Raw genomic sequence first — 13,949 nt, forward strand, 5'->3', positions numbered from 1 at the left:
TCAGGAGGAGGTTTTGTGAAATAGCTCTTAATAATAAAAAGAAACAGGGAGGTTAAAAAATTCATTCTTTCTGAGTACGATAAAATACCGCGAAATAATTCACGACAATTTAGATCGAGGTACTACGTTAAACAGTATAAATGCTTACTCTATCATCACTTAATGTTGCCAAATAATGCGACCAGCAGTACTAACAGGTCGACATTCAGAAAGATTTTGTGGCATTCCATTAGTTTGCAATGCATGTAGATCTGGGAGTAAATATAGTCGAAGCAGAATTAATGGTGTATACTAAGCGAGATCTCACCCCTGCCACATGTGTGCACTTGTCATTGTAGCAGCACTTGAATGCAGTTTAGTGTTTGTTCGGAGGAAATACTCACCCTCTGCTTGTTGGGAATCATGTAAAGTAGTTGAATGAAGAAGCAGTTTTTTCTATCCACAACAAACAGACTATATTTAGCACCCACAATTTTTGTGCAATAGAACGATGAACATCGGTAGCGCTCTCAAAATAATAATCTCCATGTCTTTGGGTCAATATCAGAGCGATGTTAGTCTTTTTAAAGAAAGATATCTTATCAATTTTTTTTCCTTTCAATGTTGTAGATGGAAAAAATTTGTGAAAAGATTCTTGCAGTCCCATTCATCGAAGTCTAGGTGATATCCCCAGTGATGTTTTTCCTATTATTTCCTATATTTTTCGAAAATTCATTCTGCTTCATAGAAAGAACATGTATTTCGATGAGATGTTGCGGAAACGATTTTTTTTGCTAAAGAAAAATTTCTTTTGCTCTCCAAGGCAAGAGAAAAAATTGGGTTGGACCAGACCTTCCTTTCTACGACCAAGCGGCGCGCGGCGTCTATGACTCGTTTCAAGAGAGTTCGAGCGCTTAAAAAAATGAATTAAATGGCGCGTCAAAGTTTACTGGAATACATATCATTCCGCACGGAAAGCATGGGCATCTCATTTATTTAGCTGGAGCTCGTCCGAGTGTACCGACCCTGGACGAATGCCAGGGATGAAAAAAAGGGGTCCCATGTTTTCCGGCATGGAATTTTTTTTAAGAAGGGCGCAGTTAAGACAACAACCGAATGCTAAAAGTGGACCTGTAATCGGAATGGAGGAGGATACGCAAGGAACTTGTTTTCCAACCGAAGTTCTTTGGTTTGCCAAGCACTCTTCAAAACCATTGGAATACCCAACAGCACGTAATCTCCCCATTGCACACACACTTGTGTAACATTCTCGTGGCTGAGGAGAGCGAGAGTTGCCTCACATTATTTCTTCAGGGCCTAAATCTTGAATAACAACGCTTAAATTTCGAAATACTCCCTTTTCCGTACCTGTCGCAACAAATAGTTGTCCTAAGATATGAGGGTCGAGTAGCTGAGTTCATTTTCTCATATTTTTGGTCCGAATCTCTCGAATAAATGGTCAAGATCAGGTTACAAGGTACCTGGCCGAGATCACGTATCCCATCATTCGTTCACTTAATCGCAAACATGGCACAGGCAGGTGAAGGAATATTTGTGGTAGCTTTGGGATCATTGCACTTCGGCGTATTTCATTCCACTCATTAAAACTTATTTTATAACGTTCCAAATATATATGAGGGCTAGAATCGTAATTTAGAAAAGAAATATTTCTCCTTACTACTTTTTTGTGACACTTAAACGTCTTAATGAAGGCAACAGCTGCAACGAATACCATATCTATCGAATGAAGCAAAGAGATAATAGCTCGGGTACTTGTTCAACATAGCCTTTTTGTTTTTATTGTTTAACCTTTGAATGCATATGCCGATTATAGCACACATAGCCCTGCAATCGCAAACACAAAGTAAAATACTTTAAAAAGGTAAAATAAAACTCTAATTACTGTCCATCGTTTAATTTACATTGAAACTCCAACCAGCAGTAAGCGTATTTACATGACCAATAGAAATAATATACGAATATAAGTTCTTACACATTTCGAGCTCTCATTACTCACCCCTCTTTGTCTTTCGTTTATCAAAACTTATTATTCTAATTATATATAGGAGTACTTATGATTACATAAGTAATCAAGTCGATTTCAAAGTTTACTGGAAAAACTAGTGGGTAATTTTGCTCCAGCGAAGCTCTCCTGCAGTAACCTCAAGTAATAATTTAATTTCGATGTAATTAATATATTTCTTTTGACCTTCCATGTATATGGACTCTGATTAATTGCGAGGAAATGCTGATAAAGATAGTTAGTAGATTGACATTTATTAGAGCTCAAGAGAGAATCACAAGAAACTTGCCCTTTCCAAAACATTAGAAAAGTACGTCAATGCAAGGAGAAACTTTGAGTAAAAGTGTAGAAAAGCAGTTTCCAGTGATTAATACCGGGAATTACCACAAAAATATGCCATGATTATTTACATAATTGTACTTTACCAAAGGCAATATACGATTTTTGTCAAAATTGGGTGGTATTTACGCTGAAACATGCATTACTATATCAGAACGATGTCTATACCGCATGATCCATTGATAAAACAGTATATATTGACCATTCCTCGGCTATTTAATGTATGTGCCTACTCTTTAATTCTAAGTACATACTTTTATTACTCTCAGTATTTCCATTTTTCTTAAATATTTATCCGCTCATAAGAACCACTGATCACGCTGAAAGCCCATGCTGTATATTTGCATGTTGTTTGAGGAGAAAATCACATTTGTGTACCTCACGTAAGATCATACGATGTTTACAATTGCAAATTAAGTTAATAATATTCATTGATTGACGCCTGTAAAATCTTTCTTTAGTGAAAAAAAATTGGAAGAACATTTCGACTCTGTTCTAAAAATATTGAATTTCTCTTGTCCTTGGGCTCAGAGAAACGCTTCCAGTTCCATTCGTTTTTATTTTTCTCGGTGTGTTCTCGAGACGAGCCCTTAAAAATATTCAGATTTCTAAAACAGATGGATTTTTTCAAGGATTCAGAAATAGGAGGGCGGTATGAGATAACATGAACACATGAAGGGACATTGAAAAATCTAAATTGCCGTCCTCCACATTCAAATGTTCCAAGTCCAATAGCTAGAACCAATCTTGAAGAATCTACGGATTAATTATGTTTAAAGAAAATCTCATTTCAAACACCAAAGACTAATAATAGTATCCCCAGAGTTCGAGAAAAAATTGGCGCATTTGGCCAGATTACAGGAGACGATTTATTTTATCTGCTGTACCTCAATCTCAGTCGCCTGGCCATAAAAGACGGAATTGTTTTTTATACGAATGCCAAATAAAAAATAGCCATTCTCTTTCTGGAACCAGACTGTCACTTTCCCCGAGAGTAATTCGATGAGAGTGTTTCATGAGATGACAAAGAATAATTAGATGGAAGCGTAACTGTACGAAATATATTCAGCTCTCCTATTCGCCAAATCCATGAGGATGTAAAGCTAAGAAGCATAATAAGAATAATAATTGGCAAAATAATCCAACTAAAAACGGCTAAAATAACAAATTATCACTTTCTTTAATTAATTATCAAACTAGGATGAAGAAGAAATAGCATGACAGAAATGAATATGAACTTAAGGAAATCTTAAACTTCAAACATACCAAGTTAATATACCTTGCTAATTGAAATCAATGCATAAACAAAAAAAGAGAAGGCAAAAAGACTGCAACTTTTCACTTTGCTATCATTCAAAGGTTATAGGCAATTTCATGGAGAGCAGCAAAAAACGTCAATAAGGGTAAAATGTACCCAATTTCCTTTATCCTTGTTACACGCTTTTTCTGCTTCGTCTTCTTTTTTATTAATGGAATCTCTAATTGATATTTAACCCAATTTAAATTGTTGGATTGGAATGAAATGTTGCATACTTACTAACTTCTGATGACAATATATTATTCAATGATAAGATATTTGAAAATTTGTTCCATTTGACTCTGATTAATTCGCTACTTTTCCTCATGGAAAATAGTTTAAAATATTCTCAATGGATAGCGTAGGATAAAATATTTTTGGTATCAATTTCTTTAACAGCTGCTGTTTAATCGATTACACGATTCACCACCAAAGAGCAGAAAATAAAAATACATTAAAAATATTTAAAAAACACGCTTTTTCCTGAAGCAGTATAAAATGCACTATCAAGTGAAATATGAGACAGAAAAAATGAAAGGTAGTTAACTTTTATAAAATAAACCCTGAGAATGCTTTCTTCTAAACGTGATTCTTTAATTTAAAATAGAATACATGAAGCCAGTATTTTTAGGCTAAAATGTTTTTCGTTAGGAATAGACACTTCTTCATAACTGCCCAAAAGAGAATATAAACCACACATTAGGATTGATTCCTGTCTTTATGCAACTGACTTACCCTAGACTAAATGCCAAGAACTTTTCAAGAATCCAAAAATTTGAAGTAATTATCTTTAAAAAAATTTAATAATGAGATATGTTTTTTCGTTTTGGTCGCTATTAGTTTCCACCTTACAAAGACCATACCATTATTTATCATTTTTCGTTGTTTCAGATCGGATTAATAAATATTTAATGCATTTAATACAGATTTTTAGTAAGGATTTTTTATATTTTTATTTTCTTTGATATTAAAAATCACGAACTCATTAAAAGTTGAGCATAAAAATAAAGAAATGCTAATTGCTTACGTAGGGGTTATTCGGAGGAACGTAGGTAAATTATAAATGGCGTACCTGTAATTATTTCCATTGACGAAATTGTCCTTTAGGAGACAGAATATGGCTTCGATGGCCTTTTAAAGGTCTTTCATGATAGATGAATTCACTTATCGCTGGATAAATAAATATTTCTTCAGATGCTCGTGAGCTCGTGGGTGAACCTTTTATAACCTCTTTTCGGCAGGTAGATATATACCGAGACATAGTATTGCAGTAGTAATGAGTAAAATAGACAGGTAGATTAAAAAATGTGGGAGATACGATTTTTAAAAATTATTTTTGGAAAACTTACACGAAAAAAAATTGAGGCAGAGCAGAGCTAAAGACGCTGCAATTGGTGAAGTGTGTTCATCGGATGACAGAGTGAATGAAAGGTGCAGCTTCGCACTAGTTGAGCTACATATTGAATACGTGGCAAACATGCAGTCATTGCCGGAGATACTTTGCCGAACGAATATGTATAGGATCTTCGCTCAATCTTCTCGAACAATAAAGTGCTTAGACTCGGCATTAGGAATGATGATTAACTTGCATCAAAATTCGGTTAATATTTACAAGAATCTTTGGCCGTAGTCAAATTACCGTACCAACCCAAAACTAAATTTTTTAGTACCTACCGTACAGGATGTAAGAAAAATGTAAGGTAAAAATTTCAGGGCACATTCCTGATACATTGACGAACAAATGATGTAATACTAGCATGGTTATGGAAATTATTTGCTTTCCTGCTACACCTAATCGTCTCCAAGGCAGGCACCCAATTCTTACATTCAGACTAAATAAGTTCATAGAAAATTTCCTCCTTGTTCTGCTAGAAGATGAGCCTTTAGCTGAGCGATACGACATGTACCACGATGGAATACTTCCCTAATTTAAGGTTGATGTTGTCTCCCGGCGTCTCAGAATCAGATTGTGCGAAGCTGGATATGCAGAATTGGAATAATTTCCAGGCATCCGCGCTCTCCATCGTCTAAACCCGCTGGAATTTTATTTGTGAGGGAATTTCAAAGTTATTATGCATAAAACCCAGTACAAAATATTCAGATTCGCCGTGCACCAAGTACGGAAGTATGCAAAAACTTAAACAACATTCCAGGGATAAATAGCTGCATCCGAAATTTACTAAAAGTCGTCGCGACGAGTTAATGCATGTATCAATACTTACAAAGGGCATATTGAAAATCTTCTATGAGAAAGAGTTTGCCGCATTGGAGGCAATGAAGTTTAACATGGAAGCAATGCGTTTTTCGACCCATGTTCGCACAGCATTATGCCCTCGTCTATGTGTGAATAATGTGTCCTGCAATATGTGCCAGACATTTTTGTTGCACCCTGTAAAAAGGCAAATGGCTGGTGTTATAGCATCTGCTACCAAATGTGCATTGAGGATGCTGGAGGGAATGAACGTGTATGTAAAAATATAATCATTAATAGACTTATTTAATGAGCCAACATTTATGATAAGATAGTAGTCACATGAAACATTCAAATATTTCCATTGAATTTATTTGATCACGACGTATTTCGTTACTACAATAACATTCTCATGGACTCATGCAGTTGAGAATGTGGTTGTAACCATGAAAGGGGTGGTGCTTAAGTAAATTCAGTGCATATATTGCGATATTTCACATAACTTATATTAATAATTTCCACCATATCGTGCCATATATAATAAAAGATAAGATAAGATCAGAGGCGGATCCAGGATTTTTTCTGAGGGGGCACAAGGATCTGACAGGCCTTTTCATATTTGAAACTAAAAACAAAATACAACAATTAAAATAAAAAATACAACAAAAAATTAGTGAAGAAAATATTCTATTTTGATATGAAAGTAATTAAAATTAAATTAAACACAAAATAAAACGAACGTAATGATAACCGTATTAAAAATCTTATCTATTTTTAAGTGTCGGGGTGGGGGTGGGGGCACGTGCGCCCCCCGAGTCCGCCTATGGATAAGATGGTCTTTAGCACAGGTCATGCATCCCAATTCAAAAAGAGAAGAAAATATTAATGTAATTGTGATGAAAGTTTACCATCATTCCTAATGCCGCGTTACTCAATACTAATTTTCCCTCATTCAACTCCACGGATACCTTAAAAATTCCAACTCTCTTCAGATGTCAACTCCCTCTCGAAAACTTTGTGGGATTCTACTCCAATGGCCTTCAATTCAATCGGCTCCCCATAAGATTTATATTCTCCATCAAAAGATCGATAACCAATTTTCACAAATAAATCTTTCAAAGTTTTGCGATTCGGTCACTTTCCTAAAACTTCACAACCAGATGATCAATTCTATTTCCGACAAAAAACTTAGTTTTCGATCCAAGAAGCCATTACTTCGCAATTAAACTCCAGATCCATTACTCCTCAGCGAAAGCTTAGCACGCATATCAATCTTCTATGAATTCTCCAGAAAATATTTTTAAGGGTGTAATAATAAAAAAGAGACTGGGGAAAGTCTTGAAAATATAAAAAGTGATATCGATAACGTATTTCCATTCCCTATAATTTGATTTATGACGGATACATTGAACAAACTCTAGGAATTTCGAGCTGAATCAGCAACTAAGTCTCTTTCACATGATTTTCAATGAATTTAGCATTAAGAGAAGGTTACCAGATCATTATGAATTCAGGCAAGAGTTAAAAGACTGCGGTATAGTTTTGCATTATAGAATCTTTAAATAAATTTACCAATCTTGATGGGTAAAATAATTCCTTGAAAACAGAATGGCGCCTATTGTTAGTGACAACTATTTTAAGAGAATTGATAAGAATTACATGAGTTTTAAAAAAGAGACACGAGATTTTCTATTTCATTTCTGAAAGCATTGCTTCCAGAAATGAAAAAGAAAATTAACATCGACATATAAATGGAGCATTGGAATACAATTTTGGATAACTGTCGAAGCGTTTTTCTAAAAACAATATTTGCTAAAAAGGTACGGTAAATCATCTCACGAAGTGAATATTTGCACTTCGTTATTTTTTACACTCGATACGCTTAACCTATTGATAATGATGATTGCACACCAGTTCATTTAAATGATAGTTATTTAGATATTGGCAAGGTGACTCAGAATGACCAAATAAGTCGAAACGGTTTAATACTGGAGACGCTGTTGAACAGCGAGAACGTTCAAGGCAATTATATTATTGCCTGATCAATTGATTGTATAATCGATCCTTTCTTGAGATCCATGGGGTTGGTAGAGGCATTAAGTGACGGATAAGTAGATCCTCAAATTAATAAGCCCGAAGCCTGAATATCCAAATGCCAATAAATATTAGAAGGAAAAATATCCCCGAAACCAGCTTTTCGATTGTCTTTGGCAATCATCCACGGAGAGAGCTTGGTTATCCTGCCGCGGGCCAGCATTCGCTTCACTCTAGCTCACGGCGAGTTCCAGATTTAGTGATAAAATTCGTCGCCATGTAGGCCGCCATCATCTTTTTGGGCCTTAAAATCCAAAATTCAACTTGGCAACAATATAATTCGAATTCAACGGGGTCATCATAACATTTATTCCCAAAATGTCTCTAGAAACTTCGTTAGACTTTAGAAATGGCCTTTTGTCACATTTTATGCCTAGACTACATGGAGCACTCACCTTGACCGTGGCTGGTCGTGGGCTCACGGGTTGCCCGATGTACAACGACTCCGTCCTGTTGGGTTGCCTCAGCGAGGGCAGGATGTCCTGTCCCAATCCCCGCTTCCTCAGCAGCACCTCCTCGAAGGGCGGGTACCCCGGGGGAAGGGGTGCGGGCTGCGCCGCTTGCTGCCCCTGACCCTGCCCTCCCGACGCGCCGAACAGCAGGGGAGAGGTGGCGGCCGCGACACCCATCATGACCGCGCCGTTGCCCGCCGCAGCGCCGGACTTGACGCCTTCGGCGGCCGTGCCCAGCAACGACCTCCGGGGGCCCGAGCCCGCCGCCTCCGCCGGCGTCGGCGTCGTGTTCCGCGCCATCCGCGTCGCCTGCGCCCCCGCTCCAATGCCCCCCACGCCACCTACAGGCACATTCGGAAAGGAAATGATAGTCGGCGTTCCGTGGTTTATTCATTTATTTTATTTATTTATTTCCATTTTCCATATCACGGAAAACATCTCTATACGGCCTTTTACATCGGGATTATTAACATTTTTACAGTTTAACGTATACAAACAACCATGCCCTGAATAAGGACAATTTACCGAGGCGGGACTCGAATCCGCGACCTCCTGTTTCCAGGCGAGGACTTTAACCCGTCGCCACCGAAACCGGAATATCAGCAAAAAAAAACATTCGCAAAGGTCTAATAATCAGTCCCCTACTGTACTGTTTAAAAAAAGTTCTCTTCATAAATTCGCTAAGTCACTGCCTCTCGTCGCTAATGAACTCTTTTCTCATCTTTGGGATTAAAACCTACCTGTAAAACCAAACATAAAGTCCACAATACTCAGATCAAAGGGATGGACAAGGGGCCTGGGCCCTTGGCCACTCACTAGGCATGAGCCCTCCGACAATATGGAGGTAAGTCTCATAAAATCAGAAAAACAGAAAACACCTTCATGTAGCATAAGGAGATCGGAAGTGAAGCAGTGTTGTTTTCTGGTTAACATACAGTCGTCATCATTGACGTTAACTCTGCTGATAAAAAACACTTTATCCGTTGGCGTTGTTCATGTAGCTCTGAACGCAACCAGTGGCACCTTCCGGCCTCACACCAAAATGGGCCCCTTGCCACCCACATCCTAAAGCCCGTCCCTGCCAAAACCGCATTCCTACATTCCCATATCCCTACCCCTTTATCTAAATACCTGATATGCCATGACTTTACCTTAGTTTGAAACCATAAAAACTGAAATAAGTTGTAGACATCCAATGCCTGGGAACCACTTTTGATGTTGAAAGAGATATACGTTGCGTGCGTGCGATGGTAAAGTGATCTAAAAGCCTGTTTCATTAACACCTGGGAACAATTTTTAGAAAATTTTCTGTTGACTTCAATTTGTGGGCCTCTTTAGGGCAAAATAGGAATGCTAATTTTAAAACTGCAGTCTCTTTCTTTTACCACGTCAAGTTTTTTTTCATTGCAATTTGTGTGATTCAAAAACAAGTCTCATATATAAGGAAATTGTTTAACCCCCAGTGTAATCCATGCGTAACTGACCCAGCGCCAGCGGCGGATTCTGCATAAAATTTGGGCGGGGGGGGGGGGGGGGTCACAGGACCTGGGTCCTGGGAGTATGGAATACCCCCCAAGAGATAGGTCTCCAGGGTAAAAGTTTTTGTATGGAGTGCTAAGCTCTACAATAAATACGACTCAAACATCTCTCACGGTCAGGACTTGTGGCATATACACCTCTTTACTCCTTTACAAGGATACATAAACTAAAAATAAATTTTGATAAAAAAGGGGAAGAGGGTCATTCGTCAGTCTATTTGAAACAGCAAGTTCGACGCATACTCTATCTCTTATCTGAATCAAGATTCTGCGAGAATTAGGGGCCTTTGAGTGGGTGAGTGTGTGTTTTTGCGTGCTTGTGTACTTGACTGGTCTGTATTCGTCCTTGGTGGACAGTCACAGAAAATTTGCTTGATAATATATCTTAGAGACTTCAATATGGTTTTCTCTACAGCCTCGTGAAGGATTCTAGTCTGCATAGAGTGTGTATAGCTGTGTGTGGTTCATGGCGTGGATCAAATCCCGTAAATCACCACAGGGAGCGTTCTTGTTGAGAGGCTGTGGTTGGTCCCTTGCGTAGTTCCCGTTATACCAGCAACAAATTTGCTCGACGATAGCCGCGACGCATCATTACGGCTGGTGGAGTTTCCCTCGTTTTTTTTAACGCAGAGGAAAAATTGGTCAAAAAATGTCATGACGGTGCCATACATATTAAGAGGACACATCATTGCCGTAGATAGGTGGCATTTTTTCTTCATGTGATGACACTCTACTACAGTAAAACTTAAATTGACAAGATTTAATATAAGAAACCCGAAAATTTTAAGTTTATAGCGCTAGTTGTAAGAAAAACAAAGTGCTGTTTTTGTTGTTTAAGAAATAATGATATGATTTACAGTAGTATGCCCAAAAATCATGGAATTTGTAGTGTACCTGCCAGAATTTTAATACAATCATTGGGAAATCCAATAATGGAATTTCAAATACTTTCTTATTCTAAAGGAACATACGTAGCTTCGTAGTTTCATAGGCATTTTAATTTCCACCTCCATGAGTTGTTGGCAAGTTTTGCTTTGCATGAATGTGGAAGTATAATTTGTTAGCATGCGTAACATTTTTATGACCGTGTGGTGTGCATGTGGGAATCCTCTTGCATGCTGCATACTGGTGATTGATCACCTCTTGGCAAACACCGTAGAGGTGGCTCGCATGGACTAATGCAGGTGTGGAAGAATATATAACATAGTGTAGGTCAGTGAAAACTCACACCCTGCCGAGCAACTATGCGAAACTTCGTCATCAGAATTCCGGATACACGAGGACAAGCTCAAAAGTGGAGTGGAAGGAGTAAAAGTAATCTTTCGCTTTCCCTCCTCCCTTCACAAAATTTCGGTGTTGCCAATTCTCTGTAGGCAATTGGCATGAATTAGATCACTCTCCGTAAAATCCTTATTTCTCATCATAGAACCTCGATTAAAAGACGTATTTAATCGCTCTACCGCGAGAGGTATGATTAGTGCATTTATTTTACCCCTAAGGATTGGAATTACCAAGTAAACATGTACTAAAACAGGTCATATTGGCAGGGGTTACCACATGCTGTGACGGACGTCTCCAAAGGACACGGATTGATATCGTTGGGAAGGGTTTGAAAAATGGTCATGTTCGAACGGTGGCTGTGTCCAATCTTCCTGAAAGGGAGACCCACCAAACTACCATGGAGCATTAAAAGCATTTTTGCTTTGCCTTATTCCACCGATTTTCAATTTCATAGTTGCTATTTATTTCTCTCTCTTTTCAGACTTCAATGGTTCGTAAAATGTAAGTTATTTTCTAAGGAGGAATTTCTCGTTCATAAGGCGTACATTGCTCTATCATGGTAGTTTGTATACCAACGGATAATATTTGCTTTACTGAAATTGATTTTGTCTTCTATGAAGTTCAAAACAACGAGCAGTAAACCAAGGGTCTTGAAATGAGTACCTCAATACCTCAGCCTATCAGCAAAACTATTTTATAGAAGATATTGAATAAATTGTAAAATTTTATGGCCTATATTTGAGCTTTTTTGAATAAATCTCCGCGTTCCCTGTCCAAAAAAGCCTTTATTGGTCCATTACAAGCCTTTCTTCGTCCACCAGCCGCGTATGGATGCCCTGAATTTCACATACTTAATATTTTTGCCCGCTCTTTGTTCTTCCGCTGGCTGGTGCCGCTGGTCTCTCAAAAATGCTTAATCATTCGGCGAATTTTATGCTCCTATTACACTTACACGCGCAAATATCGCATAATTTCAAAGGTTTTTTAATGTATTGATTTTGTTTGTCAATGTAACCATTATTTTGGCCTATTCGCATTTTTCCGTAAGCTTAAGTACTTCCATGGTGCCGCAAAATCCATTTTGTCACTGCTCTCTCAGATATTATCGAAAGATAAGCGCGTCTCCAAAGTTCGCACATCTTTATAGCCGCTCGAGTGGCCAATTGATAATCCGTTGGCTCCGTCCATGCGTTCTCGGTTAAAAATATCGCGAACAATACAAAAGTATAGAATCACTTCTATAAAAGTTGGTTACATCGATTTGTTAAACGCTGACGTGGCGCCAAAATAGGACAAGTCGCCTCATTAAGCATTCTTTTTTACCTTCTGCCATCTACCGATTTATATTATCAATGACGATCGCCTTCCTAGGAACACGTCACTGTCAGACTTCAGACTGAAGACTAGATTAAGGCTTTGATGTAAATTCAAGAGAAGTTTATTTTCCGACAAAGTTAGCCATACCTTATCTAATGAAACATAAAACGGTAGATAGCCTAACAGGTAAGGTAATAAACAGAGAATAGCGGCCAGGTACATGAAAAGTCGTTATCGTAGTCTCGATAGTGTTTCTGACCTCTTAGAACAACTCGGATGACAATCACTTTCAGACCAGAGGCTGAAAACTAAACTAAATCTATGATGCTAATTCAAGAGTAGTTTATTTTCCAGCGAAATTAGCCATATCTTAAGACAGCCAACATACTTCGGTAGATCAGATAATATAAATAAAATAAGAAAGATACACCATGGATTTAGAACGTCGTTTTTTCCCCGGTCGATAAGAGACTATAACGGCAGCCTTCGGACTTAGAAATAGGCTAGTTGACTATAGTGTAGCTTACTAAGTTATAAACTCCTTAATGCATGTTTCTGAAACTTCCTAGTATTTCTAGAAGTAGTAGAAATACGTTTTTAAGGGTGCGTTGACCACAGAATCATTTGCACCGCCCATTGTTCCCAACATAAAAGGAAGCTAATTTATTTCTTTTATGAAAACTCAGTCAGAATAAAAGGGCCTCCTGCCGTTTAACACTGCAACAGTTTGATTAAGCTCGCATTCATATTATAGAGGATTACATCATTGATTGCATCTACGATATTACCCAGGACGGTTTGTATTTCCTTGTCGTCAATTAGTCTCCTGCATTCAAGTGAGTATTTTATGCACTCTAACAGAACGTGTCTCACAGTGAGACGGCAATCTCAGCTATCACAGCGAGGGGCATGTTTTTCTTTGGTAAAGAGGTCATATGTGAGCGCGGTATGGCCTATTCTAAAGCCGAGTGAGGGCGAACTCTTCCCTACAATTATTCCTCAATGAAGTGCCCCATGCGGAAATTTCCACTTTTATGTCTATGAGTTTATTGCCAATGGCGTTACACCACAAGGCTTGCATTGCCATAAATACTCTCTTCAGTGTGGCTGTTAGATCGTCGGAGGAGATCCTCTCAAAATCGGTGCCCCAGTATTTCTAACAGATGTTTTTCCTGCCTATCTTAAAAGGCAGATTGCCTTCGGAAGTTGGGGGCAAATTTTGCCTTTGGATGTCTGCAATGTGGGAATCCTCTTACACGATTGACGAACACAAATGGTAATTTACACACTTTTTAATCCCAAAACTCAACAACCCACCAAGGTTTCAATACTTGTGTCATATAACTGATAACTCCAGGATTGACTGTGTGAAACCTCTCCATATTGAAAATAAAAGAATAAAAAATTGTAAGCTTCACTTTTGTATTTAAAAAGGCAC

The 13,949-nt window shown here is 38.1% G+C and overlaps 1 protein-coding gene across 1 annotated transcript in view; it reads right to left on the reverse strand.

Moving 5' to 3' along the window:
- The window catches only part of LOC124165534, a 335,182-nt gene that overhangs the window by 42,281 nt on the left and 278,952 nt on the right, over positions 1-13,949 (reverse strand). Inside the window, exon 10 of the mRNA XM_046542980.1 lies at positions 8,319-8,716. Coding sequence (XP_046398936.1) covers positions 8,319-8,716 — 398 coding nt within the window. The remainder of the gene's footprint in view (positions 1-8,318; positions 8,717-13,949) is intronic.

This window comes from Ischnura elegans, chromosome 9, assembly GCF_921293095.1.
Source record: "Ischnura elegans chromosome 9, ioIscEleg1.1, whole genome shotgun sequence".
In the NCBI taxonomy this organism is placed as follows: domain Eukaryota; kingdom Metazoa; phylum Arthropoda; class Insecta; order Odonata; family Coenagrionidae; genus Ischnura; species Ischnura elegans.